The sequence below is a fragment of the Octopus sinensis genome, unplaced genomic scaffold (genome assembly GCF_006345805.1).
Source record: "Octopus sinensis unplaced genomic scaffold, ASM634580v1 Contig16178, whole genome shotgun sequence".
NCBI classification, from domain to species: Eukaryota; Metazoa; Mollusca; class Cephalopoda; order Octopoda; family Octopodidae; genus Octopus; species Octopus sinensis.
Window position 1 is genome coordinate 32,839 of NW_021834201.1, and position 17,874 is coordinate 50,712.

Consider the following 17,874-nt stretch of genomic DNA (forward strand, 5'->3'; position numbering starts at 1 on the left):
TAGTAGTAGTAATCTTTTCTACTATAGGCACAAGACCTGAAATTTTAAGGGAGAGAGCTAGCTGATTATACTGATCCCAATGCTTATCAACCCTGAAAGGATGAGAGGCAAAATTGACCTCAGCAGAATTTGAATGCAGAACGTAAAGACAGACGAAATGCTGCTAAACATTTTGTCTGGCATGCTAATGAGTAGTAGTAATAATAACAATAATAGTTTCTTATATTGTTAGAAAACAAACTATATTCTGATACATATTTTATAGACCCTGCAGAAATAACAAGTGAACCATAGCATAAACTGTAAAAGGAAAAGAAAACAAACTGACTCCACATAGCAATAATGATGCCAAGAATGATATTAACAGATTTGAGGTCAAGACATGTAACCTTGGATCATATAGACAGTTTACTAAAGTCAAAGCACTGGTTTCCACAAGTTACCTGACTGATAACATATATGGTATGGAAAATAAACAACAGTGAAACAAATTGGTCAAATGTCATACAACAGGTCAAATTTGCAAAAGCCATCTCATCAATGCTAGGGTGATTGAATGGATACAAAAATATTAAAGGTCTAATATTGTGAACTGGAACATTCAGATTCAACTGTAAGGAATGGAGTGCTATTCAAATGATAAAGCATGAAGCATAAACTCTTTGGTTGATAGTCTGGCACCCAATCAATGTATTAAGCTGTGATTCTCATAAAAGATTATATATGAAAAATGTAAATTGTGGTGGTTTAAAGTGCCATAAATTCATAATTAGTGTTAGTCAAGGAAGACAGTAAAGATGATAAAAATATTATTGTTACAATGGGAAAGGCTTGACCTTTCAACTTTTGGCTATCCTAAATGTAATAAAATTCTCCAAATGATTAAGCAGCGTAAAACAGATGGAGAGCTATATAGGATCATTCAAGTGAAATTCAACAAGGGTCCATCGTGAAGTTTCTTAGATTTTCTTCAAATTTACACTATTAGTTAATATCCATGGGATGAGTAATTCCTGAAAATTTCAGCTCCATAATAAGATTTTATGGCCATTTAAAGTTTTAGGCAATTTTCAAAATAATGAATTTCTTTTATTTTTAGGGGCCCATCATTCTAAATAGGTTTGATATCATAAGCAAGCAAATAACTTTTGATTCATTTTATTTTTTACTGTTTCATGTTATTTCTGATATTTTTTACTAGTTTTCTTAATTTTTTTTCAATTTTGGAAGGAAAATACAGTCTTTTGTAATCGAAAACTTTTATAATTGTCTTAACTATCAATATGAAACTAGTAGAATTTTTGACCCCATGAATCTATTATGAAGGTATTATAAAAGGATGAGGATCTATTTTCTGATCACATTTTTGTTATTGTATAGTCAAGAGGTCAATGTCCAAGGATTTTTAGGTTTGAAAGTTTTCCTAATTGTTGCATATTTATTTCTGGGGCTCTGAACTACCCATAAAAATGGAAATTTCTATTTTCAGAGGATGAAAATTGATATTTAGAGTAGTTTTAAATGCTGTATTCTTACATTTCTATACTCACCATTAGGTGTATTTTCTGAGTATATATAGTTTTATATAGTTTTCACTTTAGTGATAAGAAGTTAGTCTGGTTAAAAAATAAAAAAAAAACACCCCTCAATTTTCAAACTTTCTCACAGAACTTTGTTGAATTTCACTGGAATGACCCAAATGTTTCCATTAGATTGGCTGGGAAAATACACAAAAATAACGAATGACAATATCAAGGATAAAAACAATAATATTGTACATGATCAATTAAAAAGCATTATGAAAGTTCTTTGACTTACAAGGACTCGTGAAATGTAATTGTTAACTACTTCAACCATGATGATATCACAGTTTTGCTGGCCTGCCGTCTTTCGCAGTTCAGTTTTGGCTTTATAAATGTTGTCATTTTTGTGCAGTTTTAAGAGATACCGTATGGGCGGAATAGTACGGGTTTGTGTGATAAATATAACACCTGAAAAACAATTTCAGCCAAGTCTTAGACAAATTTCTGAACATGAACATGGATAATAGAGAATAAAGAGCACTGATTCAAGACAAACAGAATCTAAAAAGACTAGAGTGAGTTATGAGAAATAATATCCTAGTTTCTTGCTGTTATCTTGATTTTATAGTATGGTATGAACTCAATGACATAAATTAAGAAAACACTAAGGCACTTCACTCAACTGTTTGTCCTCCATATACATCTCATATTTGTACTAGTTCAATCTACAACTCAAGTATACTACAAGATTCTTCTTACACCTAGTTTTCCACAGTTTATTTGTGCATTAACAATATACATCCAATGGGTACACCTAATTTCTTTTCAGCTGTCACGCATCCCCTGCCCCTGGCTTTTAATGTTTGTTTTGTTATGCAGCATTGCACTTCATAGGCATGTGTCATACAATCTATCCTTCACATGGAGTAATAATTCCTTTATTTCTATGAGAGTTAAGAGTTTCCTGAACTTTTTCAGGCTTATGCTTTTTAACACACACCTCCATTGCTACTTAACCCTTTCATTACCAAGCTGGCTGAAGCCAGCTCTGGCTCTGAGTACAAATGTCTTGTTTTCATAAGTTTTGAATTAAAATCTTCCACCAAACCTTAGTCACAATTTATGTTCCTAATACTAGCTGAATGGTAACTAAGTTACTTTACTAAATTCTTTGTTATATTTAAAGTAATTGAAAGAAACACAGAGCATCTCAAAATAAATACAGTAACGAAAGAGTTAAGTCACCTCAGTAAAAGAAACTATCAACTACTTCTAGGGAGCCTTCCAGGCATTTCAAACAATTTATTAGATGGATACTCTTATAGCTAACCACTCCTGCACCCCATAGTTTACATAGAGTAAACCATATATAATTCCTACAGACTACTTTCCTGTATACTGATAATGGCTGTTTTCCAGATGGCAGTTGAGTCCTGTTTTCTTTTCTATTCCTTAAAAGTTCCATCTTTATGAGGTTTACTTGTAGACATTTTGGTTCTAATTTTACTTCCATGTTTCGAATTAAAAAAAAAAAAGTTTTGACAGAGAACTAAGTCAACAACATACAGAAGCTCTGACAGACAGCTGGTTTCAAACTCATTTATTATTGCCTGGAGGATGCTGAGATTTGAGTTCTGATAGACACCTACCTGCACACTAAATTCCTTGCTGAATTTGTTGCTAACTCTTACCATGCTATTGTAATTATTTATATAATTTAAACTCAGCAGTGTATATTGACCTTCATCCCATGCTCAAAACTTTTCTATTCACTGCCCATTTAATCTAAAAGAAATAAACTGTATATAAAAGAATATCTTTAAAAAGTCAAAGATGGCTGGAAGGTCTAACTGTAATTATGACAAACATCAGTGAGATGGTAAACAGTTTGTCAGAATCTGCATTGATTCTAAACTAACTGAGACTGCAATACAAACGTTCTGTCTTGAAGTGATCCAACTTAATACTTACTTAATAATTACTATCAAAATTTTGTATTAATTTATGTTTCAACCACAGGATTAATAATCAAAATTAATTGAAACAAAGGCAGTATTTTCAACAGAAATATGCAACAAAAGGGTTCAACACCCAGCAGTTATTTTCACTACATTTGTGTCTAAACATTTTAGGCAAAATATAAACATTTATTGTCCCATTTCCCATTAATCTTGATATGTAGCAGTAAAGAAGAATAAGAGACCACTTTAGGGTACCATCACTGAAATACCACGACATATTCAAAATAGATATCAAAATCTATATTGTGATTATGTACATAGGATTTTTGATTACTGACTGATGGTTCTAATTACACCAGCAGAGCTGTATGTTTCTGGCAAAGATAGCTTTCAGTGATCCATTTTACAAAGATGTAAATAAGTCACTTAAGAATTTGATGTTAGGAAAAGATCATTCTAGTTTTGATAAAGAACAATTGTTAGCCAGTACTGTAACAGTTTAAAAGAGCAATAACAAATTCTAATGCTTTTAAAAGTTAAAACAAGAAAATTAAGTTATGTAAACTCACAGAGTTGGCGTTCCATAGCATGAGGTATTGGTACTGACAAATACATAAAAGGCTCATAAGTTACAGATACATGGCAACACTCAGAGCAGATCACCTGAAGTTTAGAGACATCAGATTAAAGAAAACATTTTACTACATATATAACTGCGCAATTTAATATAAGAAATTATAATTTTCAATAAGATTGCTAAGATTAACTTTACCATTTATTAATTTGGTATTGATAAATTATGAGCAGTAGTGTACTAATGTTAATTCAGTCAACTATAATCCATCATTGTAAAAGTTGGCTTTGCGTCTAGTCCAACAAGTATTTTAAGGTTTTCCTGGTCAGATTGGTACCATTATTCCCAGTATCTCAGGTTGGAGTGAATAGTTTCTTAAGTATGAAATAGTTTTATCAAGACCTAAGTATCATACCAGACCTTCATCAACAAATGTCTCCAGCAGATCCTCCATCTGAAGTTGTTCGACAGAGTGCCAAACACCAACCTGTGGGAAAGGGCCAACCAGGAGCTCATACATGTTTGGATTAGATGAAGGAAATGGAGATGGATCGGACACAGACCGCAGAAAGAATCCTCAAATGTGACACGACAAGCACTTAACTGGAACCTGAAGGGGAAAAGGAAGCGAGGACATCCGAAGCAGACATGGAAGCAAAGCATTTTGGACGAGCTCAGGACCACCGGCCTGACATGGGAAGCAGCCAAGAAACACGCCAATGACCTCAAAAAGTGGAAAACAACTGTTGAGGCCCTGTGTCCCACAAGGAGCAAAAAGGATTAAGAAGAAGAAGTATCATACTGAAGTTGCGACACATTATTAGGTTCATTTGCTGAACAGTTAAAGGGTTTAATTTTGAGACCTAGGCTTATCATTCAAAATCTCATGCACAAATTTATGTAGATGAATAATATAAAACACAATCATACAATGACTTAAGGAAAAATTGTAAAAATCAAGTAGCATAGGTAACTATGAATTTATTTCAACCAGGGTCCTCACAATATGAAAAATAATTTGAAACCAAATTCCTAATTTGGTAACTTGTAATGGTTTTTGTGTTTCTTTTAAATAATTCAGAGTTATGAATTTCCTTGAGATATCCAAGCAGAATGTTCCACTGCTGGAAGCAGATTTAAAGCATTCCCAGTTATGTGAACCAGTGAATGATGACAGTGCTTAGGAAGGATTTGAACAGGGAGAGCCTAATAGACAACTTAAGGTTCATAACTCTGCTAAACATGGACTTGAAGAATTTGGTGAAGGTGGTAAACATGCTGGTGCTTGTTGTCAGTCATGTACAAACTTTGCAATTACGGTCAAATCTATCACAACCTCCACTTCACGTGGTATATTGTAGAATAGATTTAGAATAGGTCTAGCTTCAATAGGACATTGATTATTTTGGATACATCAAAAGCTTATGTCAGAAGAAGCCATCATTACTTAGTGGCTGTCCTACTACAATTTATAGTGGAATCTGTATGATTGTACAACTGAGCAACTACCTCTTGGTAGTTTCATACCATGCATCAAGAGTATCACCTCTTTTTTTCTTTCGAATGCTTTTGGAGTGGAGCCATTTTCATGTGGCACATCTTTCTGCAGCTTAATGCCAAGTATGCACTGCCCTCTACCAGCTAGACAATGTGGACAGTGAAAAGTGAACACTTGCATTTCATAAAGTTTAGTGGAGAACATGAGCAATGATAATCTGGGATTGATTAGGGCATTGAAGAAAACAATCTGAGCAGTCTCTTTTGGAAGACTTTCAAATTGGGGATTGTAGATAATTTCCAAAAGTTCTCAGCCTGGCAGTGCTACAAGGGAACATTGCTTACTTGGGATATTTCACCACTGAAGCGACAGTGGTGAAACCTTTATGAGATGCATGTAATTTTCAGTTACTGTGACATGGTATATATGTGTGTGAAGATAGGTCTTGCTGCCTTTCTTTGACAAAAAAAAGAGGTTACTTTTCCTCTACTTGATGGCTATGACATGGAAGACAAAGATAGAAAGGTTGAGGACTAGGCTCTTCCTCTCTATTTAAATTCTCATCAAGTACTGCTTGAAGAGGAAAATGCCCCTTAGTTGTGTATTTCATATAAGGTGGGTGACAGCAGTTGACTGATGGAGCTAAATTGGTCTACCCTGATAATGTGACTGTAAAGGACAGCTGGGAGAGGTTACTTTGTGAGCTTGATGTGGTAGAGCAATCTTGGACTTTGGTGGGTTTCCTCTCAAATTACACAATGTTTTCTCAAACAATAGGGAAGCCCTCTTTGTTAAAATTTTGTTACCTAATGCTTTTTATTGATTTTCCCTTCTTTTTACTTGATCTAAAAGCTTGTTTTTCTTTTTTAGAGTCTTCGATATTTTTGGCCCTTGTGACCAATAAGGGAAATAATAATAATCACCATTACCATTTACTATTATTACTGGGTTCTCTTTAGCCCTTTAGCATCCAGATTACTCTGTCAAGTGTTCTGCCCATTTATTCACATCATTTTGAATAAATCATGCACTATCTTATAGCTTTGAGAACTCAATGTTGTGATTGTTTAGTTTTGGAATGACACTGTAGGGTTGGCGTGAGAGGCTGGATCTGGTCAGTTTGAACATAAAAAGGTAGAATATTTTGGCCAAATTTGGCTGGTTTAAATGCTAAAGGGTTAACGTTTCAATTTAAAACACTGCCTAGTTTTCTTCTAAGTATGTAGGTAGCTTGAGAGCCTTACTTCAGTAATGTAACTGATTATACATTTGCAATAATGATATATTCCATCACTCCACCAAATTTTAAAACAGAAGGTAAAAATATGATAAAATAGTAACTTTAAGAGAACTTACAGTATTTTTGAATTGTCCATGGAATGTACTGACCACAATACTGTTATTCTTGACTAAATGGCTTTCCCAAGAAAGATTAGCAGCATCTACATCAGCAGCAGTGAGGCCTTCTTTCAGCCTGCAATGTTCTGCCAGTGGTAAATTTCTGTTGATTTCATTAGAACTTTGATGTTTACTGGCCTGCTTTTCTTCCAGCCACTCAGAATCCTGTCTTTCTATGACTGACTCTTCTCCACCACTCATTGCTTCTTCTTCTTCATCATCCTCATCTCGCTCCTCTTCCTCTTCTTCTTCATCATCATCTTCTAAAGTCACAGAGCAGCTTGGTGTAGTCATTACTTCATCACTTCTCAATGTGCTTTGTTCCAAGTTAAACTTTTGAAGAGCTTGCCTCTTCATGTTTTTCTCATCAACATCTGACTCTATTTTGATTCTTTTTATATTGTTAATATTAGACCAATCTTCATAGGGAAGTCCCGATGTGCAAGGGTAGTTTTGGTGACACCTTGTTTTCTTATCAAGTCTAATATTAATGTCTTTTAGCTTTTCTATGCCAGGGGCAAGCTCAGCTTTAGCAGCCTCAGCTCCAATGATTTGTTCTATATTGTTATCACAATTTTCAGGATTTCCCCGAATTCGATTATCAGATTTTATAAACTTTTCTGAATCAGTCTTGATTTGTTCCTCAGATTCTGAAGCTAGCATATTAGTATTGAGAGTTTTTGTTTCTTTGGCATAGAAATCCTCCAGACTTGGTAGACATTTGAGACCAAGGGCTAGTGTTGTGGTTGACTCTCCATTAACATTAGTGCTGTCGACAAAAGATTGATCATTAAATTGCACAGCAGTTGGTTGAGAGCAAGGTTGCATTAAAGATTGGTTGTTACTTGCAAAATTGATTGCCCTTCTGTTGATGACAGTTGCTTCTTCACTGCTACTGTTGGCAGCGCAACGCAATGGCTGTGTTGAGGAGCTAACACGACTCTCAACTGTAAGCATTTTATTAGTGTCTTTGTTAGGAGACCTTTCAAAGTTGCGTAATGAAGAGATTTGCGCTTTACCTTTGTCAGTACTGAGTTCACTACAAACAGAGGTTACCTCAGTACTGCAACTACTAGCTACTAGTTCTTGTTCATGACTAGTATTACTGTGGTTGATGGTTAGTGAAGCTGAGTTGGTATTGTTACTCTCCGTGTACAACTGGTTTTCAGTGAAATGAAATGGTTTCTTCAGGCTGCTATTACAGTTTTGATAAATGATAGTGTTACCCATGGACAGTTTTGTTGGGTTTTTTGATAATGAATTGCACTCGGTTGTTCGATGTATATCTATCTGAGAACTTGATACATGGCTGTTGTTCTGGTTTTGAAGCTGTAATCCTGATGACAATACTTTAGTTCCTTCAGCAGTACTTTGACATGATGAAGGCACTGTTGAAGAAAAAGATGAGAGGGCTACTACACTTGATGTAACGGCATCATCAACAAGTGGATAGCCTTGTGGTTTAACAAAATCAGAGGTAGGCAGTGGATTTTGAAAAATATTCCTGTTGTTACAGCACACATTATTTAGTGATTCATGAAGATTATCTAAAAGCAATGTAACAAATTCTTGGCAGTCATGCTGAAATAGAAAGAAAACCAAAACTTCATTAGTTAACATAAAATATAAAAATTAACAGAAGCATATTGATGATATTCCATAAACAATAAGGAAATTTAGCTCAGTGGGTCTCAAAAAACAATTTTTTTCCTTTATCATAGACAATGTTATACTTTAGGTTTGTCATTTCATTAAAGCTTTCACATAAATATTATGCTTTACAGAGACATAACATTAATTCATCAACCACACTTCATTATAGACATAAATAACCTCAAGATGTTATATATGTGTACATCAGTGTCTCTCTCTCCTCCCACTACATATAAGAAATATTTTAACTTGATGATTCCATTGTTAGTACATTGTAGTAACAGTGTTCAATGCATGGGATAAAATTGAATTTATTTTGATAATACTGGTATTTCCTAGTATATTTTGCATGCATACTCTAAGATGTGTATTAGAATTCATTATTATTGTTATGGTTCTGCTTTGTGCATCAATCATTGTGTTACTGTAATGTAAAGATAACATAAAATATGCAGTGAATAGTATCAGTTGAGCTTCTATGAAAAAAAAAAACAAAAAAAACAACATAAAAGCCCTTCTTCCCACCAAAAAAGAAGAAAAACAAACATACAAGATTGGATGAATATAGCAGTTTTCACCTTTGTTGTTCATACCCAAGTTGTTTTCAAAAAGCATCTTCACATTAAAGAATATCATAGCTATCACTTACAGGAAAAGATTTGTTGACAAAAGTAAGAACAATATCTCTCATAGGGACAGCCTGCCAGAATGTGTAACATTTGCACAAGGTGCAGCTTATTTGGAATGAATCTGAAACCATATGGTTGGGAAGCAAACTTTTTAACTACACAGCCAAGTCAGCACCTTACACATATATCTAAAATTACACAGACGCACAAGGACATGCATACTCATCATTAACGAGTTCATTTCATAACCACACAGTTCCAAGATCAATTTTGCTGCTTGCCACCATAGGCAAGTGCCTTCTACTGTGAAGTCAGTATGACCATTACATTGTGAATGAAATTTGGTACGTGCATGTGGGTACATGTGTGTGTGTGTTCCTCAGTTCATATTGTCAATTACTTCCACATGTCACTGTGCAAGATGATATGTAAATCAAAGGAGATATTTTTTAGATGATGATAATCATTATCATTTTTAACACCTGTCTTCCATGATGGTCTGGGTTGGATGGCTTGACAGGATCTGATGAATTAAAGAACTGCACCATGCTCTAATTAATTTGCTTTTGCATGATTTCTAAGGCTGGATGTCTTTCCTAGCACTCAGCAATTTACAGAGTACTTTTTTTCAAAGTACCAGCACCAGTGAGGTCACCATGTAATTCACAAGAGTAAAGAGTACCTCTTTGATGGAGTGGGAGTAAAGTAAGAGAAGGAAAGAACTTTATGCTAAGTGTTGAAATGTTAAAGTATCACCAAAGGTACAGGAACTCATTTCATACTGTAGAAGAGACACATGGCTGCATCACATTATATTAGGATGGGAGTAATTGGGGAGGAGCTGGAAAAAGAGAGAAAAATGGTGGTGGCGACGTGTCAGTGAGTACTCTTAAAGTACAAGGAGATGAGCAGATGAACAAGATGGTTGCAAGAATGTATAGGGAGAGTGAAAGACAGTTAGGGATAGGTATGAATGTAGGGAATGATGTACAGGGGTGGTAGAGTTTTTAAATATATTTATAAATTAAGAAAAAATTAAATAATTATTTATTGAAATTAGGAAAAAAAAATTGATTATCATGTGTGTGAGCGCCTGTGTTTATGTTTACACTAGTATAAGAACCATTGTTGTTAATGTTCTGTTCCTATATGTCCCATAACTTAGCAGGTGGACAAATGGGAATTAATCAAATAAGTATTCAATGATAGACTACTGATTGATAGATAAAAGATTGTTACTTTTGGGACATTTGAATAATTTATCAAATAAGTTTAACTTTTTAGCATTCACATTATTCTGTCAAAAGCAATGCTTATTTATTCAAATCATTTGCAATTAATCATGCCTTATCTGGTAGCTTCAGGATTTCAATGGTGTGTTTGTACATTTTTAGAATGACACTGTAGGGTAGGTGTGAGAGGTTGGAACTGGTCATTTTTAATATAAAGCAGGTAGAATATTTGGGCTGATATGGCCAGATTAAATGCTAAAGGATTAAACAGTTTCTAGATCTGTAAATACTGCTTAAAGAACATGGGACATTAGTGGGAAGATTGTAAAGTATTATTTTTTGATATCTTATTAAACTAAAGAAATGAAAAACTGCTTCAACAAATAGAATAAGGTACAGAAAAATGCAATAGTAAACATACCTGTCTGAAATCTTGGAATTGAGGATAATACATTCCAAGTGTATTTTTGAAGTCCAAAGGATGGATAAGTGAAAAATGTCCACTCCATACTTTCCTAACTAACTGACAAAATTTCCCAGTAAGTGTATCTTTGGTTAGATCATCAAACACAAATTGTTCATGGAAATATTTAACAAGATGCATATTGCAAAATAAACATTGAAGTCCTGCATTCATGAAACAAGTGTTTCCCAAGTTATAAAAACCACAACATCCATTTGAAGCTGAAGGGCCTAAATGTAGAAAAAATGTTAAATGATAAATATCAAAAACTACATACACACAAACATCTAAAATATACAATCAGAACAGACAAAATTTCTAAGTCATAAACATTTAAAAAACAAAAAGGAAAAAGACAAGAGAGATTTCCTTTTGTGCACTCAAAAATAGTTTCTGTTCTTATCAGTTAACGATTTTTTGATAGATATTATTATTACATTGTCGAGATCAACTTTCCATTTCAGCCCTTTGGGGGTCGATAAATTAAGTATCAGTTAAGTCCTGGGATCGATGTGATCGACTTACTCCCTCCCCACAATTTTCAGGCCTTGTGCCTATAGTAGAAAGGATTATTATTATTATTATTGTCATTATTATGGTCTTTCAATAGAGAAACTTCTGATGAACTGAATCCAAAGACTTTCTATTCATTTCAGTTATGTCTGTCAGTCTCAATGCTTTAGATAAATGTTTGAGCATCATTTAAAATTTCTTGTTGCTGAAAAATCCTTCAGTATTTTGTGTATGTTAGAAATGATTATAATAACACATCCTTTTAAATTTGATGATGAGGCTGATGTCTAAGAAATTATTTAGCATCACCATCAAAGAGCTTTAAGGCTTTAGTCAAAAATAATGATAAACTATCAGCTACAGTATGTGTAGTAGTTACTAGTAATTTGCTGAGGCAACTGGATTATAGAAACAATTAGAGGAGGTCAGCAGCTTGTATTCTGTTACCATAGTAAAGACTTATCTCTTAAATGGCTAAATCTACCTCAAAGTAAATGGATATGGTGGGTTAAATACAAAAGTACTGTGAAAGTGACAAGTACTTTGCTAGCTTGCAATTGTGCAATCAAATTACCCTAGAGGGCCTTGAAAAGGTAGTGAGAGATAAAAGCTACTCTAGTATTTGGACTTAGACCCAAGCCACAATGATCTTAATCCACCTTACTATTTGGTTAAGTTTATGTACTCATGTTAAAACTCATGTGCAGGTAAATGACCACTAAGGTACTACATTACAAAAGCTTTTACTATAAAACAACTGCTTTAGATATTTGATAACCTATTCTGTTGATGTCTTCTTCATCAAGGAACTCAAAGTAAATTTTGAATTATAGAATGCTTGATAAATAAATTGAATGACAAAATAAACTGTATTAAAAATATGAAATTATATACATACAGGGTATAAGTATAATAAAATAATATAAAAATATAAGTAAAATAAAACCTCCACAAAGCTGAAGAAACATCACAAAATTCAATAAATATTTTAACATTAATAATTGTGAAATGCTCTATATACTAACAAAAGTGTACGGAAAGAAATTGTCAGGAAGACTATGACTCTCAGAACTTTTCTGTTAAAAATAAAGTGATTATATCATGTAACATTACAGGCTGCCTTTAATGAACATAGCTATGTATGGACAATACCACTGCTGGTAACACAAGTATAGAAGGAACATGAAGTTGTTGAAGAATGGACAGATGGCTGATGAATGGGGCAAAGGTTTTACAAAATGAAAACATTTAATAAAATTGCTGTTTCTTTAGCATAGTGAAGATTTTCAACATTTTTCAATAGCAATACTTCAGTAATTGCAGAGTATTTTATGTAAATTATGAATTTCTAATTTGCAAGTTGAAAGCAACTTGTAGATTACTAATAAATACTTACTTTCAATATCTTTTGGATTTCGGTGCAGAGGTCCAATTGAAGGTAGCAACTCAAAGTCTGAAAATGTTAAGAATATTGCAATGTATTTTTATAGTCAAAAAATATATAAGCCTAAGGATTAGTTAGTATAAAACATAGAGCTTATGAAGAGAACCTGCTTTGCCAATCCTTTGAGACTGGTGAGCTTAATGCTGTTAATATTCTGTTTTAAACTATCATAGCTAATCACTTACAGGAAAAACGAGCAGGAAAGAAATAGGTCAAAAACAAATTGAATTTTGTTGCTATTATAACCAGAAGGAAAATATGTTTAAAAGACTTCTAGTTTCAGATTTGTAAAAAAATTTTAATATATAACCTTTAAGGACTTTTTGGGGTATTACAATACCTATTAGAATATAAAGTCAGTATTATTACTAAATTGCATATATTCCATACCTAGACACTAACCTAAAACTCAGATTAGAATATATATAAGTTAATATTGTTGCTATATAGAACATGTTCCTTACCTAAACACTAACCACAATTCAACATCATAGCATACAAAAATTAGTGCTGTTGTTATAGTCATTATATATAAAAAGTCAAACTTCTTTTAAAGAATCTTTAGCATATATTTAAAGATTCTAAACATCACAAAACACACATCCTTGATACCCTGAATAATTAAATCACCATTACATTAAGCTGGACCCTAAATAATTTGATGTTGTATATAACTTTCAATATTTTTTTTTTACCTGATTTACTTGCCTCCTGGTCCAAACTTGGCATTTCATTGAATATATCAGAATTTTCAGCAGAGTCAAGATTCACTGGAAGACAAAAAGGAATAAACAATGAAAATTACCAATTATAACAGCTGAGAAATTAAAGAAGGAATATTATGATATAGAAAAACACTAGCTTGTTAGGTACCTTATTGGCTTTATGTCCTTCAAATTTTGTACAAATACAGGAATGGAATGTAGAAAATAATTTAATATTAAAAAACGTACCATCAAAAAGCAGATTCTGAGATGAAATATGAACATTTTCTATGACATCATCAGTTACTTGTTTTCTAGAGCAACTGGGTACTTCAATGTCCATAACTACAGCAGGCATTTATCTAACAAGAATGGAAACAAAAAATGAAAGTGGCAAAATAAACAGATGAGATAAACTGAATTTTTAAAAAACTTTTTCATTGATTTATATAATATTTCCACTATTTGCATGGTTGAGAAAATGTGTCACCATAATTTTTTTTATGCTTGCTTTTTCCATGAGAGCATGGCTTAAGCAAGACTTTAAAGCAGTATTATATAGCTTGATACCTTTTCTGATTCCGACTTGTATTTGTTTTTAGGTAAAGTATTTTACTCCAATGGTCTTTGCATATTGAACTGCTGAGCTGTGGGACATAAATGTCACCACTACCCAAGATGTGGATGTGAAGATGCAGGGAGACAAACGCCAATGAACATATGCACACACACAAAGGAGGCAGCTTTCTTCTCTCAAATTACATTCACAAAGCACTGGATAATCCAAGGTTAGAGCAGAAGACACATGCCAAAGTGCCATGCAGTAGGATCAAATCTCAAAAATCCCTAACCACACACCCATACATGCCAGCATTGTGTGTGTGTATGTGGGTATTAGTAGTAAAACAAATGGAAGAAAAAAAATTCAACTCCATAAGGCAAGGAATTAATTTAATTTGGATGTTTGAAACCAGGATGGTGACTATTGACAATTTTCTTGTAAAGGAATCACTTAAATCTTCAAACAACCATTATTCCAATATGGTAACCTGAAGAATTGGGTAATTTTCTCTACAAACACACACACATTTGTGTATTAGCATATATGCATGGAGTGAAAATACACAAAGCAGTCAATACACACACAGAATTCAAGAAATTGGACAAAATAATGCAAAGGGTACTTTTCATTAAACTGATTTTTCTATAGGTAATATGACAAATTCAAAGTTTTTATTGTTTTTAATATATGTATTCATATGTACAAGGTATTATGTATGCTTTATACATCATGATACAGGCCCATTTTTTTAAATGTAGATATTGATATTTAAGTAATAAGTTGAAATGCATGATCTATCTAATTTCTAATGAGGACAAATTGTTGGAACTACAAATGGCTGGAGCTGCAGTTACTAAAACTGCTGAATTACTTAATATTTTGAAAAGCATGGTCTCTAAAATAATGTTGACATTCCAAAACAAGCATAATTCTGGATAGAAGGCAAAGCTCAGAGAGAGGGATTGCAGAATAGTGAAATGTACTGTGTCTAAAAATCATTGAACTTTGGCAGCAAAAGTGACAGTAGGGCTAAATCACAACTTTGCCAAACATTTATAAACCAAAATCCTTCAGTGTGTGGGAGAGCTGCAACTGCTAAACCTCTCTTGTCCTCCGTCAACATAAGCAGTAAAAAGTGTCCTGACTATCAGAAGTAGTCACTGACTCAGTGGGACAATGTCATCTCTGATGAATCATCATTCACCCTTTTGCCCATTTCAGAGTGTGTTTATACCTGGTGACAGCTCAAAGAAGCCTTCAATCCTGACTGCTTGGCCCCTACCATGAAGTGTGGGTGGCTCTGTGATGATTTGGGCAGCTATATCTCAGAATTCTCCAGGCCCTTTATTTGTTCTACATAGCAAAGTTAATGGCAAGAGCTATCTGACTATCTTGGCTGATCAGGTACAAATATTGTCCCCTGATGGTAGTGCAATCTTTCAAGACAATAAAGTGTTGATTCACATGGCAAATGTTATTCAAAATTGGTAGGAAGAGCGCAAAAGTGATGTAGAGGACTTGAATTGGCCACAACAACCACCAGATCTCAATGCAACCCTCTGCCATTGTCACTGAAGGAACTAAAGTAGATTTTACTTGAAGAATGATTCAAAATTAGCCTCTGAGTGTGTGTGATTAATAAGTTCACTTTCTAACCATGTAATTTCAGGTCTAGTCTTATTGCATGGAACCTTGGCCAAGTGTCTTCTACTGTAGCTACAAGCTAGTCATAGCTTTGAGTGGATTTGCTTGATGGGAACAGAAAGAAACCTATTGTGCATATGGTTGAACATGCATGCAGCTGTGTATTTGTGCCTCTCTGATTTGACGTCATATGATTGTAAACAAGTGCCAACATCATACATTTGTTCTCAATCTTCCATGAAAACATTGGAAAATATTATCTTGGCATCTGGAAAGTGAGGGTCGGTAACAAGAAAAGCCATTTTGCTGTAGAAAATCTGCCACTTAAATCTATCTAACCCAGGAATGCACAGAAGTGAATGTGCATAACAATATAATTTTTATTAAAGCATTGCTACAAGTTTCAGCATGACATGTATTTTTAAAAGACTACCTCACCACACAAAATAACGTCTGCTTTCAATGCTAGCATGGGTTGGACAGTTCGACCGGGGTCTGGGAAGCCATGAGGCTGCACCAGGCTCCAAGCTGATCTGGCAGAGTTTCTAAAGCTGGATGCCCTTCCTAATGTCAACCACTCCGTGAGTGTAGTGGGTGCTTTTTTACGTACAACCAGCACAGGGGCCAGAGGAGGCTGGCAATGGCCACGATCGGTTAGTACATTTTATGTGCCATCAGCATGGATGCCAGTCAAGGCAGAACTGGCTTCCGTTACGTTCAGATGGTGCTTTTTACTGGCATGAGTATCACAACTACAATTTCCATTTGATTTTTATTTTGATGTTGATGTACTTGACTCAATAGGTCTCCTCAAGCACAGCAGGTTGCCCAAAGATCCAAGGTAAGAACAGCAGGCTGTCCTGTGAGTCATGAACTCAATTCAATTGTTGGATCTTTGCAGTCACAGCATATCTCCAGAGGTCTTGGTCTTTTGTCATTGCTGTTGTGAGGCCCAACGTTCAACGGTAATACTTGACCACCTCATTCCATTTCTTTCTGGGTCTACCTCTACCCCTGATTCCTTCAACTGTTTGAGAGTGGCACTTCTTCACACATCTCTCCTAATCCATCCGTAGTACATGACCATACCAACGCAAATGTTTCTCCTGCATGCCACATAGATGCTTCTTATGTCCAGTATTTCTCTCAGGGCATTGACGCTCTGTCGTGTGTGCACACTGACATTATACATTCAGCGGATCATGCTAGCTTAATTTCTTTCGAGCCTACGCATGTCCTCTGCAGTCACAGCCCACGTTTCACTGCTGTGAAGCATGGCAGTTTGCACACATGCATTGTACAATCTACCTTTCACTCTGAGCGTGAGACCCTTTGTCGCCAGTAGGGGAAGCAGCTTTCTAAACATTGCCCAGGCTATTCTTATTCTAGTGGTGACACTCTCTGAGCATCCACCCCCACTACTAACTTGGTCACTTAGGTAGCGGAAGCTATCAACTACTTCTAGTTTCTTCCCCTGGAGTGTGATGGAATCTGTTTTCTGAGTATCTGTGGTGTCTATTGCCCCTGTGCATCTGCCGCACACGAAGGCTGTCTTCTTGGTTAATTTTCCTTTGATGTTGCTGCACCTCTTATGTGCAAAAACCTCCGTTTTGTGCTACACTGTTATTACGAAGAGCCTCCTCTAACATGTGGCACTTGGTGAAGAATGGAGTTTGATATAGCTACTCTCATTTGCACCTCTTGCTGTGAGGTAGGTTCATCTGGGACTCTCGACAGGAAGATGTCCAGCTTTGATGTAAAAACCGCTACATCTACTTTGTGCAAGTTCCTCAGACTCTTTGGGAGAATATTAAAAAGCTGTGGGCCCTTAAAACCCAGGCTGTTGCAGAAGCTGGTCCTGAAGCGTGATGGCATTGCTGGAATCTTTGGCACTATGCAGTATCGTCCCGTTCTAGCATTGGTGTAGCTTACAATGCCAAAATTTGGCACAATTCCTTCCAGGATCTTCCAGATATATATTACTGCATACCTCTCCCGTCTTCTCTATAGGGAGTAGAGTCTTGGCTGTTTCAACCTTTCCCAGTAGCTGAGCTGTTGCATAGAGACGATCTTCTT

The 17,874-nt window shown here is 34.9% G+C and overlaps 1 protein-coding gene across 2 annotated transcripts in view; it reads right to left on the reverse strand.

Moving 5' to 3' along the window:
• LOC115230714 overlaps positions 1–13,960 on the reverse strand; it is a 37,902-nt gene extending 23,942 nt beyond the window's left edge. For both annotated transcript variants that reach the window (XM_029800848.2, XM_036499776.1), the window contains exons 1-7: positions 13,842–13,960; positions 13,584–13,658; positions 12,841–12,897; positions 10,890–11,161; positions 6,913–8,535; positions 4,054–4,147; positions 1,819–1,991 (exon numbers count right to left, since the gene is read on the reverse strand). In XM_029800848.2, coding sequence (XP_029656708.2) covers positions 1,819–1,991; positions 4,054–4,147; positions 6,913–8,535; positions 10,890–11,161; positions 12,841–12,897; positions 13,584–13,658; positions 13,842–13,950 — 2,403 coding nt within the window. In that variant the 5' untranslated portion in view covers positions 13,951–13,960. The remainder of the gene's footprint in view (positions 1–1,818; positions 1,992–4,053; positions 4,148–6,912; positions 8,536–10,889; positions 11,162–12,840; positions 12,898–13,583; positions 13,659–13,841) is intronic.
• Between the last annotated feature and the right edge of the window lie 3,914 nt (positions 13,961–17,874).